Source organism: Bombyx mori, chromosome 5 (assembly GCF_030269925.1).
Source record: "Bombyx mori chromosome 5, ASM3026992v2".
Taxonomy (NCBI): Eukaryota; Metazoa; Arthropoda; class Insecta; order Lepidoptera; family Bombycidae; genus Bombyx; species Bombyx mori.
Genome location: NC_085111.1, coordinates 12,355,666 through 12,371,890, shown reverse-complemented (window position 1 = coordinate 12,371,890; position 16,225 = coordinate 12,355,666). Strand labels below are relative to the sequence as shown.

General features: G+C 37.0%; 4 protein-coding genes across 6 annotated transcripts; 2 read left to right on the top strand and 2 right to left on the bottom strand.

The window, feature by feature from the left end:
• The first annotated feature begins 530 nt into the window (after positions 1-530).
• On the top strand, positions 531-3,122 carry LOC119628512 (putative nuclease HARBI1). The gene is made up of 2 exons (XM_038011005.2): positions 531-1,884; positions 1,976-3,122. The coding sequence occupies exons 1-2, from the start codon at positions 1,609-1,611 to the stop codon at positions 2,702-2,704; spliced, it is 1,005 nt and encodes a 334-aa protein (XP_037866933.1). The 5' UTR covers positions 531-1,608; the 3' UTR covers positions 2,705-3,122.
• On the bottom strand, positions 3,120-5,615 carry LOC119628513 (uncharacterized). 2 transcript variants are annotated; one of them, XM_038011007.2, is made up of 5 exons: positions 4,731-5,606; positions 4,397-4,575; positions 4,083-4,314; positions 3,657-3,751; positions 3,120-3,369 (listed from the first exon to the last, which is right to left on the bottom strand). In XM_038011007.2, exons 2-4 carry the CDS (start codon positions 4,475-4,477, stop codon positions 3,666-3,668), a joined length of 399 nt encoding a protein of 132 aa, XP_037866935.2. In that variant the 5' UTR covers positions 4,478-4,575; positions 4,731-5,606; the 3' UTR covers positions 3,120-3,369; positions 3,657-3,665. The 2 variants fall into 2 exon arrangements, with proteins under 2 accessions (XP_037866935.2, XP_062524717.1); XM_062668733.1 differs by having other exon boundaries at positions 4,397-5,615.
• Positions 5,616-5,652: 37 nt separating this feature from the next.
• LOC692936 (eukaryotic translation initiation factor 3 subunit 6) lies at positions 5,653-15,336 on the top strand. Of its 2 annotated transcripts, NM_001043939.1 has the most exon segments (9): positions 5,760-5,916; positions 6,001-6,117; positions 6,562-6,729; positions 8,014-8,136; positions 11,291-11,532; positions 11,855-11,989; positions 12,082-12,276; positions 14,351-14,585; positions 15,236-15,336. In NM_001043939.1, coding segments are annotated over 9 exon segments (1,338 nt in total). In that variant the 5' UTR covers positions 5,760-5,820; the 3' UTR covers positions 15,263-15,336.
• On the bottom strand, positions 8,933-11,259 carry LOC101735935 (zinc finger protein 280B). Its single transcript, XM_004930056.5, has 2 exons — positions 10,166-11,259; positions 8,933-9,258 (listed from the first exon to the last, which is right to left on the bottom strand). Exons 1-2 carry the CDS (start codon positions 11,164-11,166, stop codon positions 9,072-9,074), a joined length of 1,188 nt encoding a protein of 395 aa, XP_004930113.1. The 5' UTR covers positions 11,167-11,259; the 3' UTR covers positions 8,933-9,071.
• Positions 15,337-16,225: the final 889 nt, after the last annotated feature.

The window sequence follows — 16,225 nt, the reverse complement described above, 5'->3', positions numbered from 1 at the left end:
GACTGTTTACAGGATCGGGTATGGTGGGACACTACGGAGCACACTGTGTATGGAAGTGTCCGTCAAAAAGCGATCAATTTGTGTGGCGTCACCGTAGCGAGTAGTGTAAATCAAAGATAGTGCCAACAGTTACTAGAGTAGGAGAGTGAATAAAAAAAAGAAGGAAAACTGCTTTATTCTGGTGCATTTTTCAACACAAAATAAACTTAACCATAGCATGGAATTTAATAACTTTTTTTTTTCAAACGCCTGATCATTTTATATTAGTAAATCGGAAATTGGAACAATGGCAATGTTCAAATACTACACACACACACACACACACTCACACTTTTTTATTGCTTTGATGGGTGGACGAGATCACGGCCCACCTGGTGTTAAGTGGTTGGGTACGGAGCCCATAGACAACTACAAGGTAAATGCCATCGCCCACCTCGAGACATCAGTTCTTAGTCCTCAGTTTTTACCACGTTTTTACAGTGCAACGGTTGCCCCACCCTTCAAACCGAAACACATTACTGCTTCACGGCCGAAATAGGCAGGGTGGTATCTACCCATGCGGACTAACAAGACGTCCTACCACCAGTAATTACTCAAATTATAATTTTGTGGGTTTGATTTTTATTAGACGAATTTATTCCTTTACCGTGGAGGTCAATCGTGAACAATTGTCAAGTACATATTTAATTACAAAAAATGTTATCTGCCTGCGGGATTGGTAGACCTGTGCATCGCTTGATACGATTGCACCAGACGTCTTATCCTTTAGGACACGATGACTTCAAAACTAAATTTCATTTCTTTTGTGTCTTTATTAGACATAAGGCCAGACGGCCATATTAAAATAAGGAAGAAATGTCTTCGCATGTTACACCGTCACTCACATTCGCACGAATACGCAAACCCGCAAGTGTAGGACGACATTTGCAAATGATTATGCAAAGTTTTCGCTGCATTCGTGGTTTTCCAAGCTGTGTCGGTTTTTTAACAGACATCAAAGCGCGCGAACCGCTATCCTTTGCGTAGTCTCCCACACATTCATGTGACCAGTTGCGCCCAGGATTGCGAAGGCAACGGACGTTTCGCTATTTTCATAGATCGTGACGTCTACTGTTTAGCGTATCTTCATCAAAAGAAATGCCATAAAAACAGCATGGCTATTAATGATGTCTGGGAAAGAATTCAAAACTCTTTATCTCTTCAATGTTTTATTGACGAATTAAAAAGGAGGAGAAATTCGTGAGACATTCGTAAACAAGTATAGGAGGAAGCGCAAACGGGTTCGCAAATTGCGTACCGAACCCATTTTCACAGCCGCTAAGTTTACGAATGAATGTTTGACGGCCCTTCAAACAAAACATTCGTACAATGTACGAATATTTGCGCGCATGTGAGTGGCCGGAATTACAACCATGTTACAACACTACGTATCCCGTTGCTAAAGTTATTTTTTAAGGGATTGTATGACCTGGTAACTAATGCCCGTATCTTTAGACGTTTCGTAAAATAGTCCTCCACTCTTAACTCATCCGAACTGTCAGCGAACTGTCAAGTCAAGGTACGTCGCGACGTACCTTGAACGTTCCTCAAAACAGCGTTTATTACAAGATGACTTCTGAGAGCAGTTTTGAAGAATTTATTAACTATATTTTTGATAGCAGAGTGTATAATTATCCGTCGCGAAGGTATTTGAGAGATGCAGATAACCCGTTGGAAGTTTACGATGACGACGAATTCCGAAAACGTTACCGGCTTACCAAAGATTCGGTTGTGCATATTTTGCTGCCTTTGTTGACTAACAACATTAATGAAAACGATCGTGGACTACCTTTAACGCCGATATTACAAGTGCTAATTGCTTTGAGATTTTACGCAAATTTTCAGGTTCGTGCATAATGTGCTTTTGTGTCTACATAATAGAATATTTATAATTTATAACTTTCATTTGGTTTCATGTGGTATGGTTATTTTTCAGATTGTTTGTGGCGACTTGCACAAAATTTCTCAATCCGTAGTATCAAAAACGGTAGCAAACATTTCTAAGAGATTGGCTTTGAAATCCAGGCAATTTATTAAATTCCCTGCATTAAATGAAAGGGTTGAAACTAAAAGAAAATTCTACCGAATTGCAGGGTTTCCAGGTGTAATTGGATGTATTGATTGCACACACATTCCAATAAAAAATCCATCCAGAGCAAGGGGAGAAATCTTTCGTAATAGAAAAGGCTGGTTTTCTATCAATGTCCAAATAATATGTGGACCGCAAATGGAAATATACGACATTGTTGTGCGATGGCCTGGATCTGTGCATGATTCGCGCATATTTAACAACAGCAGATTGAGATTTGAAGAAGGCGATTTAGATGGCATTCTTGTCGGAGACAGTGGTTATGCGCAGACTGGCTTTATGTACACTCCTGTACTCAATCCTCAAACAGACCCAGAACACAGATACAATCGAGCATGTGTAAATGGTGTATTAAAGAGACGCTTTGCTTGTTTGTGTAGAAAATTACAATACAGTACACCAAATACATGTAATATTATAGTCTCTTGTGCTGCCCTACACAACATTTGTTTAATGACCAATGAACCTGAGCTGAACCCTGAAATTGAGCTAGAAAATGTCCCAGTACCTAATACTCAGGACTCTTCTAGAGGGAGTATTATAAGATCGGCTTTTATTTCTAGGCATTTCAGTTAAAAATTCTCATATGGGTATCATCAACCTACAGCAGTCCACTGCTGGACATAGGCCTCTCCAATTGCTCGCCACTGAGCACAATCCTCGGCTTCCCTCATCCAGCTCTTGCCAGCCACCCTGCACAGATCATCACTCCACCACTTCACAGTTTCGACTCAAGAACATGTTTACCCTAACAGTTATCAGTTGTCCGGCTAATATGGGTATATAAGTTGGAACCGAGCAGTGAGCACCGTTATTGTAATGCAGATAGTATTATTTATTTTGAAGATGAATGATTAAATTGATTTTGTTAATTTTGATAAATTTTTTACTAAAAAAGTAAATAGTACGAGGTTAGACTTTTGAAACTCCTTATTTTATTTATCTACATAAGAGTCATATTTTGCTTACTATCTAATAAATAAAGTCAATGTGATTATGAGTTATTTATTTAAATTATTTTTCACTACAATCTCTTGTAGCCCGATTATATTTTTTAATATCTTCTGCAGCTTCCCTCTCAGCCTTTGCTTTTAGATATACTTCTTCTGCTGCCTTCATCATCCACTCTCTTTCCTTTTTTTGGAATTGAAAGAGTTCATCTTCTCTTCTCTCTTTCTTTTCATAAGATTCTTTTCTAAACTTAAATTCCTCCTGAATTACCCTGGTGCGCACATTCCCTCCTGTAATTAAATAAAATGCAATTGTTATACATCTATATTTGTAACATTTTAGTAATCTATATAATGTATATTTATGATTTTGAAGTGATGATAGCTTTAGTGGTAATTAAGGTATTAAGGGTGGTTTCAAATCCCACAATTGGATTGAGCTACTATAGTCGAATTATTAATTAGACTGAGTAAAATGTGATAGTCAATTCATCTGATTCAATACAATTAAGGTGAAGTTATAAAAAGATATTGATATATTTAGATTAGATTTACAAATTGCATTATTTGTGCTTTACCCTAACTAATTAATATAGATAGACACTCAGAACTTCATCATTCTGTTGTGGTTGCGCTACTGCTGGAACTGATGTTTCAAGCTCCATTGCAATATCTAGAAATAAAACAATAAAATCTTTAATTATGTATGGTAGAATAATAGTGATAGTTGGAGTAGAGGAAAGAATTTTAAAGTAATATTGTTCTTAATCAGAATGTGGTATATTCATTATGATTATTAAAATGGTTTCTTGAGTGAAAATCTTTATCAGGTATTGTCACGCATATTATTTATCTAGTTTTTAGCACAGTAATACATGTAGTTCGACTCATATAGATATATAACAATAATCAAAAGACCCTCCATGCCACCACGTTCTTACTGTTTTTTGTGAGAGAGCATGTGAGATTGAAGCACTTATCTCAAATTTTTAAGATTCACTTACCTTCAGAACTGTAAATGGTATCACTGTCAATGTCACCCCTGAGTTCCACATCAGTCTGATCCAGTAGAACCTCAGCAAAAATAAGGGTCTCATTGCTGCTACCAGGCTGTGGCTCATTTGGAACACACTGTCCGCCACCAGTCTTCATTCTCTGACGCTTTTCATTAGCTAAAAAGTGCTTCCTCCGTGTTTTTAAATTATCCCAGCACTTCTTGAGCTGGGCCTCACTTCGCTAAAACAAATGATAAATAAGAATAGCATGGTATATATAGACAAGTAAAAATCAGATACAAGTAATATAAATAAATATCTACCTTTGCATTTGATTCAATTGAATTGAATTCTTCTGTTAAATGTATCCACAAAAGTTTTTTTGTGTTTTGACTAGCTGTCATGGTAGCAGTTTTGTGCAGATTATATTTTAAAATTAATTCTTGTAGGCAAGGTCTTCTCGCTTTCGCTAAATACTTGCCTGGACGTCATCATAGAAAAACTGAAACGACAAATAATTTACTGCATCGTAATTTCACGTAAAATCTATAAAAAACTTTGCTTAGGCAGTGAGTAATAAAGGACAAAAATATTTAACTATTTGAGTTAACTTAAAGTTAACTATTTAATAAATAAAACACCACAATCATAACTTACCTGAATAATAAACCGGTGGTTGTGGAAAAGCACTTCAAAAAGACGATGCAATCAAATTCAACAAAGAAACAGCGAATAAAAATACAAAGCCGGGTTCCTGGAGGAGCTATTATTCAAAATCCGAAATCTAATTTATTAATCATGGGTTAGAAAAACGAAAACCTTCTATTTCACCGCACGCGCACGTATTTATGAGTCTCTCAACTAAAACATCAAACAAGTTCGATGCGTCTAGTGTCAAACAGACAGTGGTAGCTTGACTTTGACATTAAACAATGACCATAAGCTACAGAACTCTTATAGGTTTGATGCTAGCTTGATCAAATTTTCCTCAAACTGATGTTGTCGTGGTGACGCAATAGCACCTCTCTACCTTACTCGAGGACAGTTGAGGAATATTGTAATGGTCGACTAAAAATACCAAACTCGAGTAAGTTTGGGAGGAATATTCGAGCATCATCGGATGAGTTTAGAGTGGAGGACTATTTTACGAAACGTCTAAAGATACGGGCATAAGACTTTTATGTAATGTCTTATTTTAATTTACATTCTTATTTTTATGAAAAATGAATTGATGATTAATTTGAGACATTAATCAACTGGGATGAAATCAAATGAATTTATATGATATGGGATGAAATATAATCTCAGTAAAATGGTGGTGATTTACTGAGATTTTTTCAGTGGACTTTTTGGAGGATCCCGAGAAGTTACGTTCATTGGCTTTGTTTCATTTTCCCACATTTGTGCACTTTCACAGATACTAAACAGTTAATAAACCACCGTTACTATACATTTAAACCTGAAGAAACACTAAGTAGACAAAATAAAACAAATCACACAACTTCACTCCTCGCGTTCCCGCTAAAAAGTCCCTCAATAAACAAAATATCATACTACGCCATAGATAACATTTTAAATATTTGTCTACTATTGACTTTGGCTTACTCTGTACTCAGTATATTTACTGTGGACGTAGCCTAAAGTGCTTTCCTTTTACTACATACTATTTGTAGATTACAGGTTGTTGGTTTCTACCTACTACATGTGTTTCCATTTTCATAAGAATTCATGAAAATAAACTATCAACATGAGTTACTCAAAATTTGATTTAACGTTTAAAATAGGACAGTATCTTGATCGGCATCTCGTGTTTCCTTTACTAGAATTCTTAGCAGCAAAGGAGGTAGGTTATGTAGTCAAGTTTTACAAAGTGTTGTCCGTTTCATTCTAAAAAGCAACTGAAAGGCTTAAAACCAAATACTTTCAGACATATGACCAGTCAGAGCTCCTGCAGGCAAAGTTGGAGATTTTGAGCAAAACTAACATGATAGATTATGTTACTGACATCAGAAGAATGCTCTATCCTGAAGAAGACACTCCTGAAGTAAGAATTTATCTTTAACAAATATATTATTTGTCCTAAATTAACTTTATTTACGGAATGATGTTTAACACAAATTATTAGAGATGCTGACATCTGACTATGTATGTATATGTATATGTGTTTAAATACATAATTATGACAAGAATAATTGAATATGCAATTTCGAAAAGGGCACATCTCTGAAAATGTAAAATGTTCAGGAGATGAAAAAAAACTGATTATTTTCTAAAGCAGTGTAAAATTTAAAATATTAACTTTTGAGATACGTTTTAGTGTTAATTAGCAATTGAAAATTACTGGAATTATTATAAAATGGGTGTAGGTAAGCCTCAAAACTACATGTATATGAAAAAACGTATTTGACAAAATATGCGACATGTGACCTTTCCGAAATTGCATATACAATTAGTATAATGACTTAATTAAACCTAAAAGTGATTCTAGGAAATTATACAGCGGAGAGGTGTAGTTCTTTCGGAACTGCAGGAACTTCAAGATGCAGTAGAGCCAGTATTGAGACTCATGCAAAGAGATGATGTAATGAAAACAATTGAAACCATGAGGGATCCTAAAACTCTTATAAACCATCTTTCGACAAACAAGGAGTATGAGGTGAGTCTTTCATACAACGGAAACTAAATGAAAAGATAATTACTAAACTGCCATGCAGTACAGCAAAACAGTATTATTTATTCTATATGAAGAAAGAATAATAACTTAAAATGCTAATTAAATTAAATTGTTAACAATTTTACATACTCTAATAGAGACAGTCCTGAGAAGGGTATTCCCAAATATATATTTCTTTCTTTCTTTTTTATGCCCAATCACAAATTATCAAAACAAAAGAAAACATTATACAAAAGCCGAATAATATAACCGAAAGGCATAGAACACCTCATTCAATTGTTGTACGATTGTAACTTAAAAGTAAAAAGCTTTTCTGTATAAATATTTATCAAGATAATAGCAAGTGTGGGGCATTTATTTTTCCAACCCCTCAATAAGATCAAATTCATTATTCAGTGGAATCTTATTTAAAAGTAAAATACTAAGCACTATTTTGAGCAAATAGCAATTTATGACAAAAAATAGTTGTAAATTAGAAGAGTAATTTGACATGGATTTTGACAAAAATATTGTTATGCCAATGCCAGATTTTTCTTGATATTACTCAAGAATTATGTCATAGAATACTGCAGTATAATATTGAATTTTGCAATAGGGCAGTGTATCAAAATTTCATATTTCGTTCTTCAGAAGAAGACTTTTTTGTGCTAATACAACAAGCAGCTGAGAAAATTCTGCATAAATAATTATAATTTTAATTATTAATATCATATACATTAGATATATGTACACTTTAAAGGAAACATATATACATCCTCTACCTGCCTTAGCTTATGATGTCAGCTTACAGAATTTTATCTTCAGATCATAAATTTTAAGTGGAATATTACCTTGGTTAACTTAATAAATTTTAATGATATATCTTTTAAATACAGTAGTAGAATGTAGTAGAATTGTTATATATTTTTTATAAATCATTGTCTGCCTATTTCTGCCGTGAAGCAGTAATGCGTTTCGGTTTGAAGGGTGGGGCAGCCGTTGTAACTATACTTGAGACCTTAGAACTTATATCTCAAGGTGGGTGGCGCATTTACGTTGTGGATGTCTATGGGCTCCAGTAACCACTTAACACCAGGAGGGCTGTGAGCTCGTCCACCAAAAAAAGAAAAAAATAAGCCTAAAATTGTTTGGTCTTAGTAAACATATTTAGTATATAGTAGATATATGAAATATGTCTACCAGCAAGATATTCAATTTATAAATATAAATCCTTAAATAAAACTAAAAATAAAAGAATGGTTTGACTAATATCAATTTCTATTCCAGTTTAAAATTGAAATGATCGATAGCATGTATCGTTTGGCCAAATATCGCTATGAATGTGGAAATTATGTGGAGTCAGCATCATATCTTTACTTTTGTCAACTGGTGATGTCGCCAACTGACAAGGTAAGGAACAGTAAAAACATAATATGTCATATTGTATTTAATTATCAAATACCTATGTATTATGAAATGAAGCCATTGTTATGACATTTAAATAGACTTGTAAAATAAATTTGTCAAAATATGTATAGGCAGCAATGTATAAAAGCGACTTACTCTGTGTGTGGTATAGCACCAGCTTTTCCCCTAGAGTCACGCGAGATTCGCCAGAGAATGGGCAGCAGTACTCAGCATATTATTATAGTGTACTGATATAGCCTACGAGCATATACTGATAATAGGGGGTATTGGAAATCCTCATGCGTAGTTATCACCGTTTTGGCTACTTCTATCATGAACCTGTTATTAAGTTTTGAAGGTTGGGACAGCTATTCTACAATACAGTTGGGTACTGGTGGTAGGACCTCTTGTGAGTCCGCACGGGTAGGTACCACCACCCTGCCTATTTCTGCCGTGAAGCAGTAATGCGTTTCGGTTTGAAGGGTGGGGCAGCTGTTGTGACTATACTGAGACCTTAGAACTATATCTCAAGGTGTGTGGCGCATTTACGTTGTAGATGTCTATGGGCTCCAGTAACCACTTAACACCAGGTGGGCTGTGAGTTGGTCCACACATCTAAGCAATAAAAAAAAAAAAATTCAACTTCATGTATTAGATAGGTTAGGAATATATTATTATGTAGATATAATATGAACATTGTGATATCTATAGTATCCAGTATCAATAGAGCAGGTGGGCAATGAGATTGTGTACCCATCTATGAAAAAAAGATAAAATGTAACACTTTTAATTTTAAAGATTTATGAAGTTGTAAATTAATATATTTCAGTTCTTATTTCTTGTATTAATTAATAAGAATGTTAAATACTACATCTATTTGTAAGTAAAAAAAATACAATTTATTGCAAGTAACAACTAGCATTTAGGGAAATTGCATATTAATAAACTATAGCATCAAACTGTTGGTGAACTTGTGTTCTGTGGGCTTTTACTTCTGAAAGGGCGTTATACCAAAGACCACATAGCTCACATTGATGAGCTAAAATACTGATAGACGCTTTTATCATTGGCTCATCGGTTTTAATATCTTGAATGATTTTCAGCATGAAATGTTCAGCTTTATATCTGCAAATATTTTATTAATTTAATTACAGAGTTCCATCTTATTTCATGCACATAATCTTAGTGTGTGATGCTTACAAGCTTTAAGTAGTAAGTCTTCTGGTGGTAGGACCTCTTGTGAATCCGCACGAGTAGGTACCACCGCGCTACCTATTTCTGCCGTGAAGCAGTAATGCGTTTCGGTTTGAAGGGTGGGGCAGCCGTTGTAACTATACTGAGACCTTAGAACTTAGACATAACCACTTAACACCAGGTGGGGTGTGAGCTCGTCCACCCATCTAAGCAATAAAAAAAAGAAAAAAAAAGTAAATCTCCGTAAATCAAACTCAAACTAACGACAGAGTGTCCATTCTTGTTTATGATTCCTTACTAGAATAAGGCTGTAATTCACTCCTTAATAAAAACTTAAGCGCCTAAATAAAGCACAGGTTCGACCTCGCGTAGCCTACCACAACCCAACTTTGATCCGTATGTACTATTTTTCTTTGGCTTCATAAGAGGAGAGAGAAGCGTTCAGAGTGTTTGTTGACTTCTCTTCTTCGAATAGAGGTTGGTTCCCCCTGTGATCTATACCATACTTTATATGCAGCAGATGTCAGTCATCAGTACCATTTCTGAAGTAGAGTACACTCCTACTACCACTACCACTATGTAACTGCCACTACCACTGCGTTTCAAGAGCTTGCCTTGTAAATCCATTTCTAGAAAGAATTCGCTTCCGTGGTGTTTTTTGAAATTTTATATCCTCATCGTCGGATGAGTTTTGAAAAGAGCCCTTAGCAGTAGGCAAAGGTGTACGAGCGACAGTAAGCACTTACCATTGGACCATTACCATTGTATGATATCTGCCTTGAATGGAAATCGAATTGAAGGCACCTATAAGATAAGAAAAATGCGAAGAGAATTTCACCTGTGATTGTAGAGTTGATCGTAATTCTTGAATTTACGGTCGCAAATGTTGCACAACAAAAATTTAGGCAATTCAAAACTGTATATTTTCAACCACGGGCACACCAGCCAATGTTGCTCGTTAGTTTTATATGATTTAAATGTTAAACTACAAGTAGTGCATTCGTAATTGTTTACGACAGAGTGCAATTTGCTATGAGTCAAAAGTCTTGGAATACTTGTAAATACTTTTTCGCAAAACTCGCATTGTAATAGTGACGAGGTTTTAATTTCTCGAATGCCCTCAATATCTTTTGGATTACAACTATCACCAGGATGTTCAATTGCTTGATCTCGACGAGGCCATACTTGAAAACATTGAATGCAAGTCCAAACGATTTGCCAACGCTGTTGTGTCTTGCATTCTGTTGTTAAATGTTGGCAGTTAAAATGTTTTTTTATTCCTGCTTCATGGATATAATTTGACCCACGGTAGTAAGGATGTCTCAAAGATCTCGTGTATATTGTATCTAAAATCTCTTGACTTTTAGTCAAATCCAATGTTCTATTTAATATTTTAATATTTTCCATAATTCGGGCATTATTCTCATTCACTCTATCAAGACTGTACTGTAAGGGGTTGATGTAATCTTTGGGAACGTTATTGATATGTTTTTCAGTAAATTCATTACTATCATTTTGATGTATGATTCGATTGTTATTATTCAAGCGGCAATCAGTGTTAGTGTCTAAATATTCGTTCACTTTATCGGGTTCTAGCAGCTTAGCACTAGATTCTAAATTAAGTAGATCTGATTCAAAGGTGGAAACTATCTTCACAATAAGACATGGTGATTTGGTACTCTTGTTAGTATCAACTGTCCCATCCGCCCATTTTCCAAAATGCACATTTGCTGAATGTTCGTCATCGTCTATTAAAATTTGCAAACTTTTACAGTTTTTCGATTCTTCGTGTTTTCGTATTATTAACTTTGTACATGGCATTTCGATATAAACTTGCATTTAATTTCAAATGTCACCTTTAAGTACATTATGTCATTGAGAAAGAAAATAACATTGTAGACACCAAAGAGAATCTATCATAAATAATAATTAGCAAGGTAAACAACGAATATATTGTTTTCAGAATTATTTGTCGGTTCTTTGGGGTAAATTGGCTAGCGAAATTTTGGTACAAAATTGGGATGGCGCGCTCGATGATCTAACCAAACTTCGAGAGTTCATCGATAACGGTGGAGCCGGTTCCACTGCCAGCAACATGCAAGCCCTACAGCAACGGACCTGGCTGGTTCACTGGTCGCTATTCGTGTTCTTCAATCATGTCAAAGGACGTGATTTGATCATCGAAATGTTCCTGTATAAGCCTTTGTAAGTTTTACATTTTGGAATGTTTATCTTCAGATTTTATGAAAAATTTCGAGTCTCTAATATGGCAACATAATAGGCAATGAAAAGAATAATTATCAATTAAAAATATGTTGTTACATTAACTTAGTTATATGTATATTCTACATTCCAAAGCCCGAGTGGTAATGAAACCAAAGGCGATCCAATTGCAAAAGAGACCTTAACTCAGACGGAAAATCTAACCGGGACCCGAGGTACTGAAATAATGGTCACTAACCGCGACCCCAACCGAATCAGTTATATTATTTTAAAAGGTATCATAATATGTATTATCGTATTACAGGTACTTGAACGCCATCCAGACGATGTGTCCCCACATCCTCCGCTACTTGGCTACTGCAGTAATCATAAACAGGTCTCGCAGAAATGCCTTGAAGGACCTTGTGAAAGTTATTCAACAAGAAGCTTACACCTATAGGTGCTTTAAATTTTTTTTTAAGATATATGATGACACTTTTTTATGTTTGTGTTTATCGCAAATACGAAATAAAAATATATATTATTTTTCAGAGATCCTATCACAGAGTTCATTGAACATCTTTACGTTAATTTTGACTTTGAAGCGGCCCGTCGAAAATTGAATCAATGCCAAGCTGTACTTTTGACTGACTTTTTCTTAATCGCCTGTTTGGAAGAGTTTGTCGAAAATGCTCGACTGATGATCTTTGAAACTTTCTGCCGTATTCATCAAGTCATTAGTATTGGGTAAGTGTGAACGTTTACTCTGTTAACGTTTTTATGTACACTAACTAGTGTTCGCACACTGGTTAAGATATGACCATAATCACTGACACATTCATATTTAGATGCAGTTGGTGTCGTGTGCACGTGGAAATAAAAGTGGTTCTATTTTTATATTACAAGCACTGAAGCTCAATATTAATAAGTTAGGTGTATATTTGCAATTTCATTGAGGTAAATAAATTAGAATTGTAATTACGTAAATTGGAAAAGGCCTACATTCAGTCAAAAAAGTATCGGGAATTGTATTTGGTTTCAAACTGAACGCTACTTCTACAAGCGGCGCGCCACGAAACCCTCTTATCGTGGCCGCCGTTAATTATTTATCCGACTGCGACAGAGCAACGGAAAACCGCCGTCGCCCGAAACATGTCTTGTCGGATCCCCCGGATTCACTCTCGGTGCTTTTAGGACCCTCAAGCACCGGTCACTGTGCTCGTTAAACTTGTCTATTACGACGAAGAGTACGAGCGAACTAACCCATAGACACCATCCACCGAGTTTCTCGCCCGATCTTCTCAGTGGTTCGCGATTCCGATCCGGTGGTAGATTCTGAGAAGCACTGCTCTACTGCTAACTAGTGTTAGCAAATTCTCGTAGGTTGAGCCCGCGAGCTCACCTATCTGTCCGGGCGTAGTTGGAATAGCCTCTTAGGCCACCAGCGAAAAGGGAAAAGGAAAAAAAGTTCCAAACTCCCTACTTTTTTTTATAAGATTGGCACAACTGTTTTCGATTTTGGCGCGGAGTTTGAGTAGCATAATATGCTACCTACATAATTTAATCTACTATACTTAGTGGATATACTATACAGTGCTGTTTTTAATTATATCCAGTGAGTATTGCGAATTTCATTATGAACAAAAGCATCGAACAAAGAGTTTGTCTTAAATTTTGCATCGCCAATCAAATTTCATTTTCGGAGTCACTGAAAATGTTACCTCTCGAAAGCTTATGGTAAATCAACTTTGTCCAAAACGCGTGCATAAGAATGATAAAAATTGTTCAAAATCGGTGGAGTTGTGATGGAAGATTTGCCTCACTCGGGTAGACCAGGAACCGTCATGATAATCGCCTTATCGTTGCCGCCGCTGATTACTCCCCGAATCCTGATCACGCAGGAGCCAGTCACCGTCGACGTTCTAGACACGTCCTTACGGATCCATCAGATCCAATAACCTTTACATTAGACGCCTTCAGCTTTAACACTAGGAGCAGGCTTAGGGACCTCGGTAACCGTACTCGTCGAACTCGACAAAGAGTTCGCCGTGCAACCTAACCCATGAATCAGCTCGCTGAGTTTCTAGCCGGATCTTCTCAGCGGGTCGCGATTCCGATCCGGTAGTAGATTCATTCGCGAAGCAGCTACTCTTGAGCTGTTAGGTCTCCTTCGGAGGCGCTCGGGTAGCTGTTAGTAAATCCCACCCCTCCTGGCTGAGCCTTTGCTCGCCCACCTGTCCTGGTGAAACTGGAAAGGCCTCCGGGCCACCAGTAATCCTTCAATCATAAAAAAAATGACCAGGAACGTCAGCAATTGAAGTTAACATCGCAAAAGTGAAGGAAATAATGACCAGAGCATCCTCATTCAAGTTTGAGAGATATAGCCGCCAAACTTTCTGTGTCTCACTAGTCGATGCGTACCCAGATGTAAGATTTGTGGATAGAAAATTCTTGGATTTTGCATCACAATACTGCGCCTTCGGACAAGGCCATCATTGTGAACGAAATTTTGACCAAAAACTCAACAAATGCTTGAAGCAACCACCTTATCCACCAGATATGGCCTAGCACTTTCTTTTTCCTAAACTCAAATATTTTTATGATTAGATTATTCGTTGGCGTAAGTGTATCGTTTCTAAAAGAGCATACTTTGAAGATGATACAATAAATTTGGACGAATAATTAACATTTTGTGTATTTTTGATCTTTTCCTGGTACTTTCTTGACAGGGTAGTATGTCCGGCGGTGGACGGCTGTGGGCTGAAAATTATTTTGATATAATGTATCAATGTGATGAGAGAAAGTTTAAATTTTTTTACAGAATGTTAGCCGAGAACTTAAACATGCAGCCTGATGAAGCGGAATGCTGGATCGTGAACTTAATCCGTAATGCGCGCCTGGACGCGAAGATCGATTCCAAGTTAGGTCACGTGGTGATGGGTGCACAACCTCTTTCGCCATATCAACAATTAGTTGAGAGAATCGATTCACTGGCAGTGAGATCCGAAGCTCTGACTTCATTAGTGGAAAGGAAACATAAAGCACGCAATCAAGATGTGAGTAAAAAAAATTATGTTATAATTAAAATATTCCTGATGTATTGGAACCTTATGCCCTATGGTGGTATTTATCCGTGCAACCATAAAATACTCTCCCATGCGGTGTCTATTTTTACCGTGAAGCAGTCATGCTCTTCAGCTTAATTGGTGGGACAGCAGTAGTACTATACAATTCAGATTCAAATCTCTGTTTTATGGTGGGTGGAGGTCTTCACATGTTGATACCTATGGGTCGCCAGTAACCACTCAACGCTAGGTGAGCCGTGGCCTCATTCTCATATTTGAATATGTTAAAAACACGAATTAAAATTAAAAAAAGCCATTCGCAAAAAATAATGTCAATAGGTAGTACATAGTTTCAATTAATCACGCAATAAATAAATATTATTGCTGTTTTTATTGCATTCATTGATGTGGGATGAGAAAACATGTGGGCACTTACAATTTTTCCTTACGTTGTGGCTTCACTATATTTGTACTTATTTATGAATATGATAAAATACTTACTAAGTGTGTGTATGCTTAGTAATTAATTTAAGGTTTATCATTTATTCCACTTTCAGCTTCGGGAACAGTTATAATACAACTACATGTTGCTGTTCCTTTTAAAGTGTTGAAAAATATAATTTTTGATCTTTATTTTTCAGATACGTTGGGGTGCTCAAGAGTTTTAATTGAAAAAACGCTACTTGAAGCTTTTTTACTTCAAGATAATGACATAATTAAAACAAATTAAACAGATTTGTATAGTTTTAGTGTATTATTTGAAATAAACCATTATGTTTCATTCACTTTATAAGTCTCCTGATGATAAGTGATCACATTCAGTTTAAGATTCTTCAACAATAGGCAGTATCTTGTCTGTGTCTTTGACATTGATGGTATCTCTATATCATAATGGATATCCATAAGTAGTGGTGACCATTCATCATATTTCCTCAGTCATATATTCACCATATATTTTCCTCTGGTGATCCTGACGTCTGTGCGGACCGACTTAAAAACGTGGTGCTTCGGGGGATGGAACTGTTCATTCCTTCTTCCGAGGTGCCCGTCGGGGGTCGCAGTGGACCCTGGTATAACAATGCCAGTCGGGACGCTGCACGCCTCAAGCGGTCCGCATACGCGGCATGGAATGATGCCAGGAGACGCCAGGATCCTAATATCTCTGAGGAAAGGCGGAAATTTAACGCCGCTTCTAGGTCCTATAAGAGGGCTATTGCCAGGGCGAAGTCGGAGCACGTTGCCAGAATTGGCGAGCGACTGAAGAGCTATCCCGCCAGGAGCCGTGCTTTCTGGTCGCTCGCTAAGGCTGCAGAAGGTAACTTCTGCAGGTCTAGTCTCCCACCACTACGCAAGTCCGATGACAGTCTGGCCCATAGTGCGAAAGAGAAGGCTGACCTTCTGGTCAAACTCTTCGCCTCGAACTCGACTGTGGACGACGGGGGTGCCACACCACCGAACATCCCCCGGTGTGACAGTTCCATGCCGGAGATCTGCTTTACACAGTGAGCAGTCAGGCGGGAACTCCGACTCCTGGACGTCCATAAGTCGAGTGGGCCGGACGGCATCCCTGCTGTGGTTCTGAAAAGGTGCGCCCCTGAGCTGACGCCTGCGCTAACGCGTTTGTATCGCCT